Source organism: Oncorhynchus gorbuscha, linkage group LG19, assembly GCF_021184085.1.
Source record: "Oncorhynchus gorbuscha isolate QuinsamMale2020 ecotype Even-year linkage group LG19, OgorEven_v1.0, whole genome shotgun sequence".
Taxonomy (NCBI): domain Eukaryota; kingdom Metazoa; phylum Chordata; class Actinopteri; order Salmoniformes; family Salmonidae; genus Oncorhynchus; species Oncorhynchus gorbuscha.
In genome coordinates, this window is record NC_060191.1 from 6,650,536 (window position 1) to 6,673,498 (window position 22,963).

The window sequence follows — 22,963 nt, forward strand, 5'->3', positions numbered from 1 at the left end:
ATATTAGACATGTTATTGTATTCATGAACATTGAAGGGAAGAAGTCTGAATTTGCTCAATCTAGTTCTGTTAATCCACCACAAATATAGATTTTTGATGGAGATCAAAGTTCACAACTGGTTCCATAGCGGCAACATTCTTATTGATTTCAAGCAGCTCCTTCCTAGAGATCAAACACAACTCATGGTAACCTTGCAGAATCATCCGTATCAGTGAGCTGTTGTGAAGCTCCTTCAAAGAATTGACCTTACAAAAAAAGTGACATTTTAAAATCACATGTAACAGATGGATTCTGAAGTTTTTCACTTGAACTTCAAGCCAGCAAAGTCTAGATACCTGGTGCTGAAAAGGGGGAAGACTGTGGACAAGTTCCGCTTCACCGTTCAAACCGGTAAAGAGTCTGGGCAAGATGTTTGACAGCAGCCTGAGGGATACAGCATCCATCATGACATCCAACCAGGAGCTGGAAGTGTGGTTGGCTACAGTGGACAAGTCAGGTTTACCCGGCAAGTTCAAGGCCTGGATATACCAACATGGTGTCCTCCCACGGAACCTCTGGCCTCTCCTGGTATACAAGGTCCCGATTTCTATAGTCGAGCTAATGGATGGGATTACCACGAAGCCTGAGCAGCACTGCCCTGTACAGTCAGAAGAACAAACTGAAGCTACCCATCAACATGAATGAGGAATTAATGGTGATTCGTACAAAGGAGGTGCTGCAATAGAGGGAATCAAGCAACCCGAAAGTCTCCTAGACAGGTATAGAGGTGAGGACAGGAAGGAAGTGGAGGGCTCAGGATGCAGTAGAGCATGCTGAGTCACGGCTACGGCATAGTGTGCTGGTGGGTAATATGACTCCGGGAAGAGCTGACCTTGGTAGCATTACTGGTGGTGCTGGAGGAAGTGTGAGCAACAGTTGAGGAGGAGGGAGCCAGCAGGATGGTAGGAATGCAGCAACAAGATGGGAGAACATGGTGGAAAGTACATGGTCCGAGCTAGGGCTGGGCGAAATGGCCAAATTCTCATATCCCGATAAAGGTAATTTCATATAACGATATAGCACATTTTCTGTAAATTCAATGAATAAATCGTTTATATATAATTACCATAAGTAAAGGCCTAGTTCTTATTACATTTTGAATTATACTCAACAAACAAAGGTACTTACTCATATTTGATTATTTCTCCTTTTATTTAGAACCTTTGTGCAAATTTTCAATTAAGCATTTAACAAAATGTAAAATATGAATGTATAAAATCTAAAAAGGTAAATAGAAAACACTTCAACTATAGTTGCAAACAAAATAAATATAGGCCTAATAGATGTATTTTTTTGGTGGGGCGGACTTGCCTGTTTGTATGTTATTTTGGTATTAATACATGTCACATACCAATTTGCATTTGATACCTTGGGTCGAGTGTTAGGACCAACTCACGAAACCCCCGTTTCTCGACTGTGCAAATTGGGGCCTTGTCTTTGCAGATGTAAGTTGTAATGGCAACTGTTCTCTCCTTCCACCTTCGTGATTACGCGGGGAAAAGCCTCTTGCAACGCCTGAGTCGGGGATTGTTTTGAACACTCAACTGTACTTTTTTGGGTCTCATCCGTAGACTCTCTTCGTACTGTTTCACATGATTCTTGCATAGGTAGTAAAAGAGGTTAGTGGTGTTTAAGCCTGTTGTCGGGACCGGACTGCGGCATATTTTGCAGAGGACCAGAATATGCCGCAGGCCGGTTTTCTGGTCCGTGTCAGACTTTTCATACCCAAACCACGTCCATGCGACCAAAGTAGCCCCTCTTTTAGGTACGAGCTATGTGTCTCCGTGCTCTGTGTCACGTTCACTCTCCTCCATGTTTGTTTGTGTTGCACATTTTCTTCCACACAACTCAAAGCGACGTCCAATTAACGAAACATATTGGCGTAAAGAGTGTGATTTGCGACATAACAAAATGAATGATAGAGCATAATATGAAACTATAGATGTTTTTCTATCGTCACACAATATATATCGTCATATCGCCCAGCCCTTTTCCGAGCTGCGGAAGGCCGAGCACCATCGCATCAAGTTCTTGATCCAGGTAGTCTACGATGTCCTGAAAAAATAAGGAGAGCCACACACTCTAGGAGCTCAGATGCAATAATTCAATAAACAGCCAAGCTGTCTTCATCAGGGTATAGTCTACCACATCTTACCAAGCCCATCTAACCTGTTCTGCTGTGGCAGGGTCGATTCACAATCATGCTCTCTGCCTAAAGAGAGGAGTACATCCATTCTCAACTGCTGCTCAAAAGCCCAAGGTGAGGGTCACTACCGCTGGTGCCACAACCTGGTGTTTAAAGCCTTTGTGGAAACCATCTTCAGTGGGATCAGCCACTGCAAGCGCCTCAGACAAGCTAAGTAGGCCATTGTAATCGTCAGAGCCGGGGAAAAGCCAACACCAGCTACCAGAACCTCCACAGGTCTTTTCGCAACAGCTCAAGACTGGGAGCTGAAAGTTGACCTACAAAAGAAGTTCAAGTTCCCAGACATGATCACAGCGATAACACTAAGGCCAGACATTGTGCTGTTTTCCAAAACCTCCAAGCAGGTCATCTTGACGGAGCTCACTATCCCTTGGGAGGACCGCATTGAGGAGGAGAATGAAAGAAAATAGCCTGAAGTACGAGGACCTGGTGGGGCAGTACTGAAGAGCAAGGTCTGAGTCTGTCGAAGTGGGGTGCAGAAGGTTCGTAGGTCAATCCTTCTACAGGGCATTATGACTACTAGGCACCACAGGGAGGAAGGCCATCAAGACAGTGGAAGCTATGCTTTGGCTGTTAATTGTTAATTAACCATGTTAAATTTCAGAAATGTCAACTTCAATGGGGTAGGGACGTCCCAAGGATTTTGGATAGCACAGATCCAAGTGCACATTGAGCTGTGCTAGTGTGCAGGTGTTATCTGCTCTGTTAAACCAAATCTAAAAAGAGGGCAATAAACACAGGTTTTGCAAACAGGTTTTGCCTAGATGGTTAGTTTGTCAGAAATAACACTTCGTAGCAGGTTAGGAGAACTTACACTGCAGGTTCGGATAATAAACGTAGCATGTTTGAAGAATTAGGTTAGATTTGGGGAAAAGGTTAGGGATAGCTAAAATGAAAAAATTCTTAACTTTTGACATCAATTTGATAAACTGTATCCCATCTAGTAACGACCATGCGAAAGTGAGTAGTTTATGTTGAAAACAACGGGCATCCATCTTGGATGTTGTCTCTAGTTCATTTATAAGCTAAGTGCATTCTGCTCCTAAAATGAATACCAACAATATCCTCTTCATGTAAAAATTAAAAACTGCTGTTGGGTTAACTATACATCTATACCTGAAAATATATACTATGTACACAATGTATTAGCTAAAACGATTACAACTATTATTGTTTGTAGTTCATGATTTGCCAAAATTGTATAATTTTTTGTCTATAATTGTCGGTTATATGGCCAGCTATATGTTTGTGCCAGCCCTACTTCTGCAGTTGTTTATTAACAAATAGGCAATACCAGTGTCACGCCCTGCAATACCAGTGTCACGCCCTGGTCTTAGTATTTTGTGTTTTCTTTATTATTTTGGTCAGGCCAGGGTGTGACATGGGTTTATTATGTGGTGTGTTTGTCTTGTTTTTTTTGTAGGTATTGGGATTGTGAATTAGTAGGGTTATCTAGAAAAGTCTATGGTTGCCTGAAGTGGTTCTCAATCAGAGGCAGGTGTTTATCGTTGTCTCTGATTGGGAACCATATTTAGTCAGCCATATTCTTTGAGTGTTTCGTGGGAGATTGTTCCTGTCTCTGTGTTACTGTGTACCAGTATAGACTGTTTCGGTTTTCGTGTTATGTTTCGTGTTTTTGTATTGTTCGTGTTTATTTGTTATTAAACATGTCTGAAAATTACCACGCTGCATTTTGGTCCGATCCTTGCCACACCTCTTTGTCAGAGGAGGAGTTAGAAGAAAAGCGTGACAGAATCACCCACCACAACAGGACCAAGCGGCGTGGTGACAGGCAGCGGCAGGAGGAGCAGCGATCACAGGACTTCTGGACTTGGGAGGAGATATTGGATGGTAAAGGACCCTGGGCACAGGCTGGGGAATATCGCCGCCCCAAAGCAGAGCTGGAGGCAGCGAAAACAGAGAGGCGGCATTACGAGGAGCAGGAGAGGCAGTGATGTCAGGATTTTGGGACATGGGAGCAGAATCTGGACTACACTACTTGGGAAGAGATAGACAGGTGGTCGGTCGACCCAGGGAGAGTGCCGGAGCCAGCCTGGGATTCGATGGAGCAGTGCGGGGAAGGTCACAGGAGAATGAGGTTGGCGAGACGAACACGGCGGCGTGGAAGGAAGCCCAGGAGTCAGCACCAAAAAATGATTGGGGGGGGGGGGGGGCTCACAGTATGGCGACGCCAGGTAGGAGACCTGCGCCAACTTCCTGTGCTTACCGGGGGGCTAGAGGGACCGGGCAGGCACCATGTTATGCTGTGGAGCGCACGGTGTCTCCAGTGCGGGTGCATAGCCCGGTGCGGTACATACCAGCTCCTCGTATCGGCCGGGCTAGAGTGGGCATCAAGCCAGGTAAGGTTGGGCAGGCTCGGTGCTCAAGAGCTCCAGTGCGCCTGCACGGTCCGGTCTATCCAGTACCACCTCCATGCATCAGTCCTCCGGTGGCAGCTCCCCGCACCAGGCTTCCTGTGCGTGTCCTCGGCCCAGTACCACCAGTGCCAGCACCACGCACCAGGCCTTCAGTGCGCTTCGCCTGTCTAGCGCTGTCAGAGCCTTCCTCCTCTCCAGCGCTGCCGGAGTCTCCCGCCTGTTTAGCGCTGCCGGAGTCTCCCGCCTGTTTAGCGCTGCCAGAGCTGCCAGTCTGCATGGAGCAGCCAGAGCTGCCAGTCTGCATGGAGCTGCCAGTCTGCATGGAGCAGCCAGTCTGCATGGAGCAGCCAGAGCCGCCAGTCAGCCAGGATCCGCCAGCCAGCCAGGATCTTCCAGATCCGCCATTCAGCCAGGATCCGCCAGTCAGCCAGGATCCGCCAGTCAGCCAAGATCCGCCAGTCAGCCAGGATCTGCCGGAACCACCAGTCAGCCAGGATCTGCCGGAACTGCCAGCCAGCCTGGATCTGCCAGAGCCAACTACCTGCCTGAGCTTCCTCTCAGTCCCGAGCTTCCTCTCAGTCCCGAGCTTCCTCTCAGTCCCGAGCTTCCTCTCAGTCCCGAGCTACCCCTCAGTCCCGAGCTACCCCTCAGTCCCGAGCTACCCCTCAGTCCCGAGCTACCCCTCAGTCCCGAGCTGCCCCTCAGTCCAGTGGGGTCCTTGGTGAGGGTTACTAGGCCAAGGTCGGCGGTGAGGGTTGCCAATCAAAGGACGCGATGCAGGTGGACTAAGACTTTGTTGGAGTGGGGTCCACGTCCCGCGACGGAGCCGCCACCGTGGACAGACGCCCACCCGGACCCTCCCCTATGGGTTTAGGTGTGCGGCCGGGAGTCCGCACCTTTGGGGGGGGTGGGGTTCTGTCACACCCTGGTCTTAGTATTTTGTGTTTTCTTTATTATTTTGGTCAGGCCAGGGTGTGACATGGGTTTATTATGTGGTGTGTTTTGTCATGGGTTTTTTGTAGGTATTGGGATTGTGAATTAGTAGGGTTATCTAGAAAAGTCTATGGTTGCCTGAAGTGGTTCTCAATCAGAGGCAGGTGTTTATCGTTGTCTCTGATTGGGAACCATATTTAGGCAGCCATATTCTTTGAGTGTTTTGTGGGTGATTGTTCCTGTCTCTGTGTTACTGTGTACCAGTGTAGGCTGTTTCGGTTTTCGTGTTACGTTTCTTGTTTTTGTATTGTTCGTGTTTATTCGTTATTAAACATGTCTGAAAATTACCACGCTGCATTTTGGTCCGATCCTTGCTACACCTCTTCGTCAGAGGAGGAGTTAGAAGAAAACCGTGACTACCAGTTGCTTCTATGATTTCCTAAAAGTTACGTCACTGTTTTAGCAGTGTATTACCAAAGTTCTCTAATGTACAGTACACCGGGACTAAACCTTGCACTGGGTAGGAACCAGGATTGATCATCACGTGTTGTTAAAGGGAAAGTTCACCCTAATAAAAAAATGTCATATTGATTTACTTATCCTGTAAGCAGTCTATGGGAAAGGTATGAAAGCAATCCATGATTTGGTTTAGTTTTCCTAGCAGTTTGCACATGAAAAGGTTAGCATTTGTGGTGCAAATCCAATAAAAGCCATGTGCAATGTTCACTCATTTTTTTGCGGGGCACAGCTAATTCCAGGTCTGCAGTGCGCAAACTTGAAAAGTCAGTGAAAGGTTAGTGCAACTTCCAGCACAAGTTTTCTGTGAACACAGAGGCTGTACACACTTTAAGTTACAGTTTTAACAGTGGCCAAGTAGGCTTCTGTGGCTATTTGTAGACCTACTAGAGTGGGCTACCATCAAAAACAATGGAGAAAATGCAACCCATAACATTGTTACATAGAAATAGCTATTCTGTCATTAAGCCTACATCAGCAGCCAATGAGTGGTGTTCAATGTAGGCCTACATTCCATGAGACTTAATTTTTTAAAATTTTACCTTTATTTTACTAGGCAAGTCAGTTAAGAACAAATTCTTATTTTCAATGACGGCCTAGGAACAGTGGGTTAACTGCCTGTTCAGGGGCAGAACGACAGATTTGTACCTTGTCAGCTCGGGGATTTGAACTTGCAACCTTTCGGTTACTAGTCCATTCGGTTACTTATGTTGTGTTGTTTGATGCAAGAAAGCACTTTACAAAATAAAATGCATTATTATTCCCATACCATTATTACAGAGAATCAGACAAATTATGCTACCCTCTGCCTATTGGCTACTTAGCTTATTCAACTCTGTCTCAAAACACAACACTGGCCCTTTAAGACAAAAAAAAAGCTCTTTACCTGACTGGCTTTGCAAAGATGCCTAGGAATGTGCACCTTTGTCCTCTTGTAGCAAGCAATCACTCTCCTATTGCTGACTACAAATGATCTAACAGGGATAAAAACTCTAACTAGAGAAGGATATGAACTAAATGTGCACACGTGGCTACATGTAGCTCTTGTTTTGATCTCATCCACTGAAGAGGGTTAAACCAAGGCCTTATACCTTTTAAAGGGTCAATAAATTATGTTATAATAAACTGTAAGGTTTCCTCTTCAGGAGACTTCTGTGTGTGTGTTAAAACCTGTTTTGCGTGTTGTGACCTTCAGACACTATCAGAAGGATCCAGACTCCTCCTGTCTGGATCCCACTGTGGTTATCTGGTTTTCTGAGAACACAAGGCTGCCACAGACCTGAGGAAACCAGCCACCTGTCAGAAGATGCTTACACTTGTTCACATTGTTATGACTCTATACTTGTGCTGAAAGGTCAAGTTTCGGTCAAACCCACTTCTGAGTTTTGACTTGCTGATAAGATGGTTTCTGCTGACAGGAGGATGTTAGATTTAGACATTTTGCAGAACTTGGGGAGAACTTGGGTAGAACTATCATATACTTTTATATTGTACTCTGTACCAACTTCTGCCTAAAATTGTATTACTACAGGAGAATTTTAAAACTTAAAGAGTCTGTGTTTCCTTTCCGTTACTAATGTATGTTTGATAATTATATAGACCTGATCATTTGTTGAAGAAATTGACCAACACTGCTCATGACCACTCATGCTATCTGTCACGCCCTGACCTTAAAGATCCTTTTGATTTTTTCCACATAACTGTTGGCTTCATGGTTTGTTTTTGTAGTGTTTGTTGTTTTGTTCGGCGTCTTTTTTCCAAATAAAGAGAGAATGTACGCTCACCACGCTGCACCTTGGTCCTCTTCTTTTAACGGCCATGACACTATCAACACAGTCCAGTTCAAAGTAAATGGCACAGATCCATATACAGTTGAAGTCGGAAGTTTACATGCACCTTAGCCAAATACATTTAAACTCAGTTTTTCGCAATTCCTGACATTTAACCCTATTTTTGCTATTTTTGTTTCATCAGACCAGAGGACATTTCTCCAAAAAGTACTATATTTGTCCCCATGTGCAGTTTTTATGGCAGTTTTGGAGCAGTGGTTTCTTCCTTGCTGAGTGGCCTTTCAGGTTTTGTCAATATAGGACTCATTTTATTGTGGATAGAGATACTTTTGTACCTGTTTCCTCCAGCATCTTCACAAGGTTCTTTGCTGTTGTTCTGGGATTGATTTGCACTTTTCGCACCAAAGTACGTTCATCTCTAGGAGACAGAACGCATTTCCTTCCTGAGTGGTATGACGGGTGCGTGGTCCAATGGTGTTTATGCTTGCGTACTATTGTTTGTACAGATAAAAATGGTACCTTCAGGCATTTGGAAATTGCTCCCAAGGATGAAGCAAACTTGTGGAGGTTAACAATTGTTTTTCTGAGGTCTTGGCTGATTTCTTTAGATTTTCCCATGATGTCAAGCAAAGAGGTACTGAGTTTGAAGGTAGGCCTTGAAATACATCCACAGGTACATCTCCAATTGACTCTAAAATTGATTCCTTTTCCCCTCATCAATCTACACACAATACTCCATAATGACAAAGCAAAAACAGGTTTTTACACATTTTACATTGACATAAGTATTCAGACCCTTTAATCAGTACTTTGTTGAAGCACCTTTGGCAGTAATTACAGCCTTGAGTCTTATTGCGTATGATGCTACAAGCTTGGCACATTTGTATTTGGGGAGTTTCTCCCATTCTTCTCTACAGATCCTCTCAAGCTATGTCAGGGTGGATGGGGAGCATTGGTGCACAGCTATTCTCAGGTCTTTCCAGAGATGTTTGTTCGGGTTCAAGTCCGGGCTCTGGCTGGGCCACTCAAGTTCGGTCAGAAACTTGTCCCGAAGCCACTCCTGGTTGTGTGCTTAGGGTCATTGTCCTGTTGGAAGTACAGTCTGGGCTCTGTTCTTTGTTCTGTTCATCTTTCCCTCGATCCTGACTATTCTTCCAGTCCCTGCCATTGAAAAACATCCCCACAGCCTGATGCTGCCACCACCGTGCTTCATCGTAGGGATGGTGCCAGGTTTCCTCCAGATGTGACGCTTGGCATTCAGGCCAAAGAGTTCAGTCTTGGTTTCATCAGACCAGAGAACCTTGTTTCTCATGGTCAGAGTCCTTTATGTGCCTATTGGCAAACTCCAAGTTGGCTGTCATGTGCCTTACTGAGGAGGGGCTTTCATCTGGCCACTCTACCATAAATGCCTAATTGGTGGAGTGCTGCAGAAATGGTTGTCCTTCTGGAAGGTTCTTCCACCTCCAAAGAGGATCTCTGAGCTCTGTCAGAGTGACCCTTGGGTTCTTAGTCACCTCCATGACCAAGGCCCTTCTCTCCCGATTGCTCAGTTTGATCCGGGCAGCCAGCTCTAGGAAGAGTCTTGGTGGTTCCAAACGTCTTCCATTTAAGAATGACGGAGGCCATTGTGTTCGTTGAGACTGTAACAATGTGTGCTGAGAGTCGGGAAGCAAGTTCAGGGAGTGAGTGTTTTAATAAATAAACACAACATAATACAAAATAAGAAACATGAACAACACACAGACATGACACTTAAACAATAATGCCTGGGAAAGGAACCAAAGAGAGTGACATATTTAGGGAAGGTAATCAGGGAAGTGATGGAGTCCAGGTGAGTCTGATGACGCGCAGAAGCGCGTAGCGATGGCGACAGGTGTGCGCCATAATGAGCAGCCTGGTGACCTAGAGGCCGGAGAGGGAGCACACGTGACAGTTCCCCCTCCCCAAAGCACGGCTCCAGCCACACTGACCTAAATGACGATCCCGGGGATCAGGAGCGGACCGGTCACCTCTGCTGAGGCACGGGAAACCTGTCAGTCTGGCTGAGACGCGGGAGCATAGCAACCTAGAGCGCCGGAGAGATTATACATGACGGTAACCCCTCCCCGGGAGTTCGGCTTCAGCTGCAAGACGCCAACCAAAGAGAGGATCTCGGGGATCATGAGCGGTCGTTGACTGGAGCGCAGAAACCTGACAGACCGGCTGAGGCAGGGGAGCCTGGAGCCAGTTGAGGCATGAGAGCCTGACGAGCCAGTGGAAGCAGGGGAGCCTGGCGTTCTGTCTGAGGCATGAGAGCCTGTAGCGGCTTCCGGACCCAACGTCATTCCTACCGGGAAAAAAAACATTCCCGGGGTGAGGTGTTATTCTATGGATCTACAGGTTCCCACACCTTAGCAGAGGTGACCGGTCCCCTCCTGATCCCCGGGATCGTCATCTTGGTCAGCGTCCTGCAGATGGAGCCACGCGTCGGGGAGGGGGTACTGTCACGTGTAATCCCCCTCCGACCTCTAGGTCACCAGGCTGCTCGTTAGGATGCACACCTATCACCAGCGTTACATGCATAATGACACTCACCTGGACTCCATCACCTCTTTGATTACCTGCCCTTTATATGTCACTCCCTTTGGTTTCTTCCCCAGTCGTCATTGCTGCTGTTTCATGTCGGTGCGCTGTTTGTGTTTCTGTTTTGTTAATTTATTAATTAAATGTATTCACTCCCTGAACTTGCTTCCCGACTCTCGGCGTACATCGTTACTGGGACCTTCAATGCTGCAGAATTTTTTTTTGTACCCTTCCCCATATCTGTGCCTGTCTCGTAGCTCTGCGGACAAATCTTTCGACCTCATGGCTTGGTTTTTGCTCTGACATGCACTGTCAACTGTGGGACTTTATATAGACAGGTGTGTGCCTTTCCAAATAATGTCCAATCAATTGAATTTACCACAGGTGGACTCCAATCAAATTGTCGAAACTCCTGAGCTCAATTTCGAGTCTCATAGCAAAGGGTCTGAATACTTATGTAAATAGAATGTGCAAACATTTTGAAAAACCTGTTACTGCTTTGTCATTGTGAGGTATTGTGTGTAGATCGATGAGGAAAAAACATATTTAATCCATTTTAGAATAAGGCTGTAATGTAACAAAATGTGGAAAAAGTCAAGGGGTCTGAATACTTTCCGAATGCACAGAATGTTCATAGTGTATCTATAAATACAACATATTTGGCTCCATTTGCACAATAAGGTCAATTATGTAGTGCCATTTTAAGTATCAGTTCTCACATCAATCAACATTATTTGGGAAAACATGGATTTTTCACCATCAAAAATTCCTTGTGGACAGATGTGAGCTGTTTCCAGTTCATTCCTGAATCTCTGAATCTCTCACTCTCTTATTTCCGACAAATGACATGCCATCCTCTACCTCGTCTAAATATTAGATAGCTGTTTATGTTAGTCTTCCATGATCTTCTTATCAATTGGTTGATTATTTACTGTAACAACAGATACAAATTCAAAATTCAATTGATTAATATGTTTCCAACGACGCCCTCCTCATGGGAAAGCTGACTTGTATTCGCCTAGGAAAACGTCAACCCAAATTCTCCGACCTGCATTGGCTGTAATTCAACACAATGAATTTAGACCACTCCCACTACCAATTCCACACATTACAGAGGCGCGGAAGTTGGTTTCGTAGGGTACGTTATGTTGTTATTTTGTGCGAAATAACTTCAAATACATTTAGTTAAATCTGTTTTTAAGGACATGTGGTTTGGTAGCAGATGAACGCATTGAAAGTGTTCTGAATGTTTGAAATTCTCGAAAAAAAAACATCCCAACGTTAGCATGCCGATGTAACAATGTGTTAAGCGAACCTGACTGGCTAACGTTAGTTCTTTGCATATCTAAAGCTCAGTGTACATTGTTTTCTGAAATGCAACGATACTGACTGACATTTGCTTACAATTTAGTATTGTTCGGACGTCAAAGTGATGTCAACTTTTCCTTGACACATTCATTATTAGCTAGCTAACGCGTTAGCTGGAGACAGCTGGCTAACGTTACCTGACAGCCTTTGTAAGTATCTGCTGCTGAGTGTTACCAGACTTTGGAAAGAATATGAGATATTACTTTCTCGTATTCATCCAGACAGCTACTTTAGCTAGCTAGTATAATGTTAGTTGTCTTACAGAAAGACACATTCAGCATCCTTACCACTCCGATTTAGTAAACAAGGTATGTTGAGCTATTATAATAGCTCGATACAATGCCAATGAGTAACGTTAACACGTTGTTGTTGAGAAGCTAGGCTTATATACCGCGCACGGTTTTGCAAGAATGTAAGATGACAGTAAATGAAGCGTTTTCTTGTGTCTTGTCTCGTAGCAGAATGTTGGGGGAATTCGGTATGCTGGAACGAGACAGAAGGGGGCTTCGGAAATGCTCTGTGACTCTCTGCAAAGATATGGTGGTGGACGAGCTGTTCATTCAGTCGCTGCAGACAGACGACATTCTCACCGACAGCATGGCAGAAAGCATCCTGGTATGTTGTGTTCACCATGTTAAATTGTGTAGTTCGATACTATTACCAGGTCAGGTGACTTATGACACTATCAACGTCCAAATAATGCACGCATTCATAGCCCAAATGTCTTATTGTTGATTTAACTTCAATCATGTAATCAATAGTGAATGTCAGTGTAGATCAGGGTTTCCTAAACTCGTCCTTGCCCCTTGTGTGCATGTTTAAAAATGTTTTGCCATAGCACTACACAGCTGATTGAAATAATCAAAGCTTGATGATGAGTTGATCATTTGAATCATGTGTAGTGCTAGGGCAAAAAACAAAATATGCACCCGGTTTCAGAAACCCTGGTGTAGATTACCATGTCTTTCACTTTCTATTTTTTGTAATCTGTGTTGATATCCGTTGTTCCCCAGGTGGAGCCGAACTCCCACAAGCGGAGCTGGCGTCTGCTGTCCCTGCTCCCCAAGCGTGGTCCCAGAGCCTTCAGCAGCTTCTGCTCAGCACTGAGAGACACAGAGCAGCAGCACCTATGTGCCCTGCTCACAGAGTCACCAGAGAGGGATGGAGAGAGACAGGTGAGTGGGCACTGGGTGCCACACAAGATATTGATCCAGACAGATGAGCAGAAGGACAAAGATAGAAAGGGGAGAGGGTAGACATGGAGAGAGAGAGGGGTGAGCGCCACAACCAACCTAAGCCTGAAACTGTGCCCCTTACACAGTGTCCCCAGACAGCTAGGGTGAAAGACAGGGCTGAGGAGGTGATATCCACAGCATACCCAATCCAAGCTTCAGACCGCAACGCCCCATTCACAAAGACCCCAGTCAAAGACAGTGAGGAAGAGGGGGATGAAGAGAAGGTGAGCTCTACCCAACAACTAAACCAAGCTACAGACTAAGTTGGAATATTTTCCTGGCATTTTACAAATGTTCCATCCCAAGAATAAAATAACTTTTTTCCCGAGTAACCCTGTATTCCCCTCCAAAACTGGAAGTGTCATTCAAAAACATTATAAAGCATATGTAATGAAAAACATTCAAACCTAATGCTACCTGAGTCTGATACATTTTACGAGGCCTACATTAAAGACATTTAATGAGCCCGAAGCCCAAATAATTGTTCCATTATCTATAGGATATAGGCTACTGCACATTACGCACGACAGGGAAGCATCTTGGGTAAATAAATGAAACAAGCTCCAGTAGGCTAATCTTTTTGAGTGTGAACTGTATTACTCTATTGTATTATACTGTATTATATGAACTGGAATTACGCACATCATTCAAACCATGATAAAGCAGAAGAGACCATGAAGATTGAATGGTTGTTGGTCTGAATAAATAACTGCATTAGCCTGCTGCCTTGGCACGCATTCACTGTTCTTTCAAACTACCCGTGAGTTCGGTTGGCTGCTGTATTTAACATTCAGCAACAACAACAAAAAATGCATCCCTCTTCGAATAGTCTATTGGTGTAAGAAATGCAAAAAAGATTGTCTAGCTTTTCCTGCATGGGATTCAGAGCTAAGGAGTGTTTTTTTGAGAGGCCAGCGGAGGGAGCACAGGCGCTTGCGCATTGTGCAAGAGACAGAGGCTATAAGTTAGATGCTTATTATGCATTATCCATCATTAATTAGCTTAATATAAGGTTAATAATGTATTACCTGAAAGAGGTAGGCTAGAACATCTATATATCTCAATTTAGAACAGGATTGTCTATTTTAGATGCAAATTGAATGGGGTTGATAGAGAGTGTGTTCATTGATTTAAAGCAACGATGTTAGTGATAGGCTGTTTTCAAAACTCTTGAGCTGCAATAAAAAAATATATATATTTACAAAAAATATATATATTTACAAAACAAAATTTAAAAAGTTGACCCCTGAATGCCAGATGGAGATGGGTAAATTAGACGTGCATTCTGTCTCTATATTACTGTTGCGTTGGCTATGCTCCAGTCAATGTAGGCCTACCTGTCACAAGAAAAAACGTTACCATGATGAGATGATACAGGAAGCGTAGCTGCTGCTTTTGCAACAGCTAATGGGGATCCTAATAAAATACCAATACAGTGGGTATGCATTGTGAACTGCGCTCCATACTGAGCTGGGCTGCCTGTCTCGCCCCTGAGCATTGATTCATCATGCAGCGGCCGTAGAGAAACCACATTTAGACATAGTTTAGATATAATTTTAACAGTTCCATTTCACACCATGCTGTTCATATAAATCATTTATTATAATTTACCGGTTTTTCGCAGTTATTTATCCCGGGAAAGGGGAGTAGTTTTGGACGGTAAAATCTCTGAAACTTGGTTCCTGCCATTCAACCCTACTACAGACTGTCCCCCCCAGATAGTCACTAGAGAAAGAAGTGACCACAACACTCCCAACCCAAGCTACAGACTGCTGTAACAGGGAGAAAGAGGAGGAGAGATGTAGATTGGGAGAGAGGTGAGAGTCAGCCATCACTTCCAACCCAAGCTACAGACTGCTGTAACAGGGAGAAAGAGGAGGAGAGATGTAGATTGGGATAGAGGTGAGTCAGCCATCACTCCCAACCCAAGCTACAGACTGCTGTAACAGGGAGAAAGAGGAGGAGAGATGTAGATTGGGAGAGAGGTGAGTCAGCCATCACTTCCAACCCAAGCTACAGACTGCTGTAACAGGGAGAAAGAGGAGGAGAGATGTAGATTGGGATAGAGGTGAGTCAGCCATCACTCCCAACCCAAGCTACAGACTGCTGTAACAGGGAGAAAGAGGAGGAGAGATGTAGATTGGGATAGAGGTGAGTCAGCCATCACTCCCAACCCAAGCTACAGACTGCTGTAACAGGGAGAAAGAGGAGGAGAGATGTAGATTGGGAGAGAGGTGAGTCAGCCATCACTCCCAACCCAAGCTACAGACTGCTGTAACAGGGAGAAAGAGGAGGAGAGATGTAGATTGGGATAGAGGTGAGTCAGCCATCACTTCCAACCCAAGCTACAGACTGCTGTAACAGGGAGAAAGAGGCGGAGAGATGTAGATTGGGATAGAGGTGAGTCAGCCATCACTCCCAACCCAAGCCTCCTCTGGATGTTTTGGTATTCACACTGCAGGCGAGAGAGAAAATCAGGAATGAACTGGTTTCACCTATAAATGTTTAGATTGTATTAACGTCGAAGGTAAGTTAAAAGATGGTTAAATTCTCCTTTTCCTTTGTCCTTCAGAGATATGTGGACTCTCCCCTCCCACTTCCCACCCAGGAGGGGATTGTTCCAGCCAAGAGAGCCAGAACACAAGGTGAGTAGAGCAGTCATCTGAGGTGGGTGCATTCAAGATCACAGTTTTACAACCCTTTCATTCACAATATTTGCACGATTCCTAGGAGATCGTGGGAGGGGTTGTTTGTGTGGTGTTTTGGAGAAGAGAAAAACTCAAATGTAATCATTCTGTTTATTGGCTTGCAACTCAGTAAAAAAAAAATGTATTTTTAATAAACCCAATTAAACTGTAAATGAAAATGTCCCAATTGAGTCCAGTTGTATAATTTTATCAGTGTGGAAGCCGTGTGCTGTAGTCTTGGTATGGAGTGCCACTGCCTAGCCAGTCTCACCACCTGCAGGCACCACGCCCGTGTGACTTGCTCACATAGCTGTAGTACAAAGGTTGTTACAACACCATTATATGTTGCTAACAGCTTCCCTTTCAAGGCAGAAACGTGACCTTGACTGGAACCCTGCTCTGATGGGCATTATTGGAATTGTCTCCACTGGTGTATTTTATGGAATGAAATACATGCAGGGTGTAATGTCATCCTAATATGTGTTTCAGAGTCAATGGAGATGTGTCTGGATGCAGACAGTCCCATCACCAGCTCTGTTCTTCCCTGTACACCAGACTTCTACCTAAAACACTGCCAACAGGTACAACACTCACTGTTAATACAAACCAGTAAATCACCTGTCTGTACCATGTCACTGCCAACAGGTACAACACTCACTGTTAATACAAACCAGTAAATCACCTGTCTGTACCATGTCACTGCCAACAGGTACAACACAGTCTCTGTCTGGTATCTCTTACCTTAGACAATTAACGTTGTTAACTGCTGTGTATTTTTGGTTCTCATATTTGTCACTGCAAATACAACTGTTATAATACAATGCAACTATATGCAGTCCCCTAGGGAAGTTAGTTTCAAGGCAGCAGCCACTGCAATGTGCACCTTTGCAACGAACACATGCATGCATTTCTTGTGTTCAGAATGTGTTTCCAGATGCTGTTTAGCTGCATTGTTCCCCAGGGTATTTCTAGGGAGCAGAAGAGTAGATCTTCCTATTCAACCACCTCAACCTGTAACAGCTGTTGAAGTGTCTCCGCTCTAAACAGACAGCTATTAGACCTCTGCAGTATAGACAGAGTTTAGACAGTACCAGGCGAGTCCCACTGGTCCGTAGAAGACAGTGTTTGTCTAGAACACAGTCAGTTTGACAGGAAAGAGACACAGGGAGAATTCCCCCAGCCCATGTGTTGAAGTCTCTGTAAACCTGCTCAGGTTGAGGATGATTCATCACTGAGCTCCACTGGGTTGTAAAACTATCATTTAAATACAGGGACAGAAACCACAACAAACACTACTGAGAACAGCAGCAACAGAAGCACATTATTATTTTCCTTCAGGTAAAACATGTCATTTTCTCATGCTGCATTTTTGTCTCTTGTCCCTCACTCTTTTCTCCTCATTTCCCTTCTTCGCTTTCTTTCCTCCCCTCACACTTTCTCTCTTCCCCCTCTCCTCTCTTTCTCCTGCTCTCTCCCCTTCAGTCCTATAATATGGTGTCCAGTCCTCGTGGCCTGGCCTTGGTGATCAGTAACGTCTCCTTTGACCCCTGTGCTGCTCCTGACCTGGACTCCAGGAACGGAGGGGAGGTGGACGAGGAGGTCCTCAGGAAGGTGTTCACTGAGCTGGACTACATAGTCACCGTCCGGAGAGACCTCACAGCTCCGGTAACAGAGACATACAGTTGAAGTCTGAAGTTTACATACACCTTAGCCAAATATATTTAAACTCAGTTTTTCATAATTCCTGTCATTTAATCTAGTAAAAAATCCCTGTTTTAGGTCAGTTAGGATCGCCACTTTATTTTAAGAAGTGAAATGTCAGAATAATAGTAGAGAGAATTATTTATTTCAGCTTTTATTTCTTTCATCACATTTCCAGTGGATCATAAGTTTACATATACTCAATTAGTATTTGGTAGCATTGCCTTTAAATTGTTTAACTTGGGTCAAATGTCTCAGGTAGCCTTCCACAAGCTTCCCACAATAAGTTGGGTGAATTTTGTCCCATTCCTCCTGACAGAGCTGCTGTAACTGAGTCAGGTTTGTAGGCCTCCTTGCTCGCACACGCCTTTTCAGTTCTGCCCACACATTTTCAGTTCTGCCCACACATTTTCTATAGGATTGAGGTCAGGGCTTTGTGATGGCCACTCCAATGCCTTGACTTTGTTGTCCTTATGCCACTTTGCCACAACTTTGGAAGTGTGCTTGGGGTCATTGTCCATTTGGAAGACCCATTTGTGACCAAGCTTTGACTTCCTGACTGATGTCTGGAGATGTTGCTTCAATATATCCACATCACTTTCCAACCTCATGATGCCATCTATTTTGTGAAGTGCACCAGTCCCTCCTGCAGCAAAGCACCCCCACAACATGATGCTGCCACCCCCGTGCTTCACGTGACATACTTTCTTGGATTTTCCAAGCTGTTTAAAGGCACAGTCAACTTAGTGTATGTAAACTTCTGACCCACTGGAATTGTGTTGCAGTGAATTTTAAGTGAAATAATCTGTCTGGAAACATTTGTTGGAAAAATTACTTGTGTCATGAACAAGTAGATGTCCTATCCGACTTGCCAAAACTATAGTTTGTTAACAAGAAATTTGTGGAGTGGTTGAAAAACAAGTTTTAATGACTCCAACCTAAGTGTATGTACATTTCCAACTTCAACTCTACACACACACAGAGAGCAAGACAGTGGTGCCAAAGTTACAGCAGTGCTTCAACAACATGGACTGTATCGGTGGATCCCCCACTGGCTTCAATCAGTGGCACTCAGGCATTTGTTTGCCTTGATCTTCATAGACCTGTTGCTATTAGAGTCCTGTTGTTAGCTAGTGGAGACAGCTGTGTGTAGCGTTGGTCTTTCCATGACCATGTTTAATGCAAAGAACAAAGGGTGAATTTACAGCTCTACACTTCCTCTCTGTATAACTAGTGGCTCTTGCACTTTTTGACAAAATGTACCAAAAAGTTCTATGTAATTATGTAATTAGAATATAGTTTAATACTTGATTGATCTCTCTATGACAGGGCATGCGAGAGTGCATTGAGCAGTTTGGCAGACGACAGCAGCACCAGACCGTATCCAGCTGTGTGGTGTGTCTGCTGTCCCATGGAGTAGAGGGGGCTATCTACGGCACAGACGGACAGCTGCTGGAGGTGTGTGTGACCTCATTCAGTTTAGAGTGAAACCCTTTCTGATGATAATCATATTAATTGAATCTCTGTCTCTCTCTCAGTTGGACTGGGTGTTTGAGGCGTTTGACAACGCCCACTGTCCTCTACTGCAGAATAAACCCAAGATGTTCTTCATCCAGGCCTGCAGAGGAGGTGAGCTCATACACGATCTCTCTGCCCTCACTCTCCCTCCTTCCCTTTCCCCAACACTCCCTCCCCTGTTCTCTTCGTCTAATCCGTCTTGTCTCTGTCTCCCTCCAGAGGAGATGGACTGTGGGGTGGAGCAGTCAGACGGGCCAGAGAGGACCCAGTCTCCTGGCTGTGAACAGAGGGATGCAGGGAGGGAGGGAGAGGGAGATGGAGACACCAGGCAGACGAAGGAGAGAGGCAGGCTCAGAGTCAAACTGCCCCAGCGCTCTGACATGATCTGCGGCTTCGCCTCCCTCAAAGGTGTGAGTGTGTGTAGGTTATGTGTGTTGTCTGAGTCTGTTTATGATGTGAATGTTGGAGTATTTGGTGGTATTTCTTTGTTGTGTCTTGTTGGGCCCTACTACGTAATGTAGTGTCTGTCGGGCCCTGTTAGATAATGTAGTGTCTGTTGGGCCCTGCTAGGTCATGTAGTGTCTGTCGGGCCCTACTAGGTCATGTAGTGTCTGTCGGGCCCTACTAGGTCATGTAGTGTCTGTCGGGCCCTACTAGGTCATGTAGTGTCTGTCGGGCCCTACAAGGTCATGTAGTGTCTGTCGGGCCCTACTAGGTCATGTAGTGTCTGTCGGGCCCTACTAGGTCATGTAGTGTCTGTCGGGCCCTACTAGGTCATGTAGTGTCTGTCGGGCCCTACTAGGTCATGTAGTGTCTGTCGGGCCCTGCTAGGTCATGTAGTGTCTGTCGGGCCCTGCTAGGTCATGTAGTGTCTGTCGGGCCCTGCTAGGTCATGTAGTGTCTGTCGGGCCCTGCTAGGTCATGTAGTGTCTGTCGGGCCCTGCTAGGTCATGTAGTGTCTGTCGGGCCCTGCTAGGTCATGTAGTGTCTGTCGGGCCCTGCTAGGTCATGTAGTGTCTGTCGGGCCCTGCTAGGTCATGTAGTGTCTGTCGGGCCCTGCTAGGTCATGTAGTGTCTGTCGGGCCCTGCTAGGTCATGTAGTGTCTGTCGGGCCCTAATAGGCACTGCAGCCATGAGGAATACCAAGAGAGGATCCTGGTTCATCCAAGAGGTCAACTCAGCACTCCGCTTCAGAGCCAGAGACACACACCTATCAGACATACTGGTGCAGGTAAACACAAACACACACCACATATCACAGTCATAGTAAGTACATTTTCCCTCAAAGTAGTTATCAGCAAGTTCAGTGCTAGTAACCTTTTGTAACCTCTGTCCTCAGGTGAATGGTCGTATTAAAGACAGAGAAGGCTATGCTCCTGGCACCCCCCACCATCGCTGTAAGGAAATGTCTGAATTCACCAGCTCCCTCTGCAAAGACCTCTACCTGTTCCCCAAGTACCACCCTCAGTACTGACACGCACACATTTCTGCACCCCTACAGCACCACACACATACCGCACCCACTACTGACACACACACACACATGCTGTTACACACACTCACAGAGGATTCATTCATTCACATTTGCTGTGCAAATTCTCTCACAGACAAACTTGGAAAGGAAAATGGAACAAGTTGTTGTAAATCTATGTGCTTGGTAATGGGCATGAAGTATACATGACTGGTATGAAGCTGATGTGTGTGTACCTACCTATCAGCTAGGCTTGCTATATGTGTATTTGTACCAGTTAGAAATGGGATTGAAATATTCTAGGAAATATTTTTAGCTCGCTAACAACACCAGAATGTATTTAAATGTATCGCTTTTAATTTCTTACTAAACAGTAACTTTTGGGTTTCCAAGTTTATTCTTTTTTTAAACATGTATTTTGTATGCAGATCTATTTTTATCAATTTATTTTGTATCAAATAATTTTTAACCTGTTTTTTTTTGTAAGAATTTTAAAGCCCTCGTCTCCTTTTTGTATTCAAAAATGTTTATTATAAAATGCATAACATGCCGGGGCGGCAGGGTAGCCTAGTGGTCAGAGCGTTTGACTAGTAATCGATAGGTTGCAAGTTCGAATCCCCGAGCTGACAAGGTACAAATCTGTCGTTCTGCCCCTGAACAGGCAGTTAACCCACATTTGTTCCTAGGCCGTCATTCTAAATAAGAATGTGTTCTTAACTGACTTGCCTAGTTAAATAAAGGTAAAATAAAAAAAAATGCATTAGAATAGGAAATCCCCCCTAACCAAATGAAGGTATGTATCTGTGTCCATATAATGGGCAGACGGGTGGTGTTGTAGAGTTATAGGCTGAGGATGCAGCATGGAGGGAGCTGCATTTCAATACCCTCCTAGTAATATGAGTCTTCCACTGAAGGATACTGGGACAAGTAGATGTGATATTGGGAGTTTCATGTTTGTTAGCAATGATTTGATGTGTTATTGAGGCAACAAGTGTACTGCATTCCATTTGAATAGAATGGAGTCATGACCATTTCTCTCACAAACAACTGTCCTCCCCCTCCCATCTCTACCTCCATGGGGACGTTACGGTCTAAGGCACTGCATCTCAGTGCAAGAGGCAGTCCCTGTTTCGAATCCAGGCTGTGTCACATCTGGTTGTGATTGGGAGTCCCATAGGGCGGCGCACAATTGGCCCAGCGTCGCGTCATCCAGGTTTGGCCAGGTTAGGCCATCATTGTAAATAAGAATTTGTTCTTAACTGACTTGCCTAGTTAAATAAAACATTTAGGTTAATTAATGTTGTAACTACATTGGTAACCAGACTGTTATTACTTAGATGTGATGAAAGATGTCAACATATATTTAAATGAATTACATTTATATGTTACACCAATGAATTAAATTAGAATTCTATGTAACTGCTTGTTATCTCTGGTCAACTTGAGTCCTAAGTTACCTACTGTCAATGTTTCCTTGACCATTAAGATTTCAGTTCACAAGATGGATGTACATGGATGTTTTAAAGATGTATGGATTGGTTTTAAAGCAGCTACAGTATTTTCCTTTTCAATTTGATATGCAATATTCCATAGCAATGTGTGCCATGTGGAATATGTGTTTAAGTCTTGTCTTTAAAATACTTGGTTAATCATTTACATAGGACTATGCATTCCATTCAAGTGTATGAGCAGCAATATTGATATTTCTCAGAATGAGCGGCAATGTGTTTGGTTCTAACAGTGTTGTAGGGAGGCGTGATATGACAGGAACAGTATGAATTGAGCTGTTGACCAACCAATCACAGAGACAATGTGTAGTGATCATCTTTATAAGGGACAGTTCTATAAAGATCCTGTTAAATTACTATTCTAATTCTATGGACAATTCACCCCAAAATCAAAGTGCCAGATGTTAGACGTTTTCCATTCGGTTTGAAGCCTCTAGTTCGGTTTGAACTAACTTAATGTGTACAATATAGCATCTACACAACTGGTGTGGTGGAAAGTCATATTTTTTGTAATTGTAAATGTTCCAAATGTGGATTTTTGTGGTGAAGTAGGTTATCCCTTGAAAGTGAAGTACTGAGGGCTGGGGTTCACTGCCATAAGCTAAGGAGCTGCTTGGGATGGGGGGAGGAGATGACTGTATTTATGTCTAAAACAAAGACTGCCAAATGTTCAGGAAAATAAACAGCTTTTTGTTTTTTTTCCTATGAATTGACTTTCTATGAGGTGTGTGTGTGTGTGTGTGTGTGTGTGTGTGTGTGTGTGTGTGTGTGTGTGTGTGTGTGTGTGTGTGTGTGTGTGTGTGTGTGTGTGTGTGTGTGTGTGTGTGTTGTGAGAACACTGTACATATGTACATTATGCATGATATTATATTTTGATCTCTCCTTGTTGCTGTTTGTTTATATCGTAGTGTACATCCAGTCCTCCTCACTGTACTGGTATGGTATAACTCGCATAACCCTGTAGTAAGGACTGTATGATATGCGTCATGAGTCACACACTGACCACCACCACTGTGATAATGTTCTCTGTGTATCAGGTAGTGCCTCAGC

At 44.4% G+C, this 22,963-nt stretch overlaps 1 protein-coding gene and 1 pseudogene across 4 annotated transcripts; both read left to right on the forward strand.

Annotated features, from left to right (window-relative positions):
* The first annotated feature begins 285 nt into the window (after positions 1 to 285).
* Positions 286 to 2,690, forward strand: LOC124005950 (annotated as a pseudogene).
* An 8,793-nt stretch (positions 2,691 to 11,483) lies between these two features.
* LOC124006155 (caspase-2-like) lies at positions 11,484 to 22,618 on the forward strand. Of its 4 annotated transcripts, none has more exons than XM_046315965.1 (12): positions 11,484 to 11,563; positions 12,252 to 12,408; positions 12,807 to 12,968; positions 13,115 to 13,252; positions 15,601 to 15,673; positions 16,205 to 16,296; positions 17,198 to 17,380; positions 18,746 to 18,874; positions 18,955 to 19,045; positions 19,154 to 19,342; positions 20,056 to 20,165; positions 20,274 to 22,618. In XM_046315965.1, exons 2-12 carry the CDS (start codon positions 12,256 to 12,258, stop codon positions 20,406 to 20,408), a joined length of 1,455 nt encoding a protein of 484 aa, XP_046171921.1. In that variant the 5' UTR covers positions 11,484 to 11,563; positions 12,252 to 12,255; the 3' UTR covers positions 20,409 to 22,618. The 4 variants fall into 4 exon arrangements, with proteins under 4 accessions (XP_046171921.1, XP_046171925.1, XP_046171923.1 ...); XM_046315967.1 differs by having other exon boundaries at positions 11,508 to 11,563; positions 12,255 to 12,408; XM_046315968.1 differs by lacking the exon at positions 11,484 to 11,563 and adding an exon at positions 11,722 to 11,942.
* The last annotated feature ends 345 nt before the right edge of the window (positions 22,619 to 22,963 follow it).

Coding starts and splice junctions, on each gene's coding strand:
- LOC124006155 (XM_046315965.1), top strand. CDS start 12,256: ATGTTGGGGGAATTCGGTATGCTGGAACGAGACAGAAGGGGGCTTCGG. Junction 12,969..13,114: donor AGAGGGATGGAGAGAGACAG/GTGAGTGGGCAC, acceptor CCCCTTACACAG/TGTCCCCAGACAGCTAGGGT. Junction 16,297..17,197: donor ACCTAAAACACTGCCAACAG/GTACAACACTCA, acceptor TCTCCCCTTCAG/TCCTATAATATGGTGTCCAG.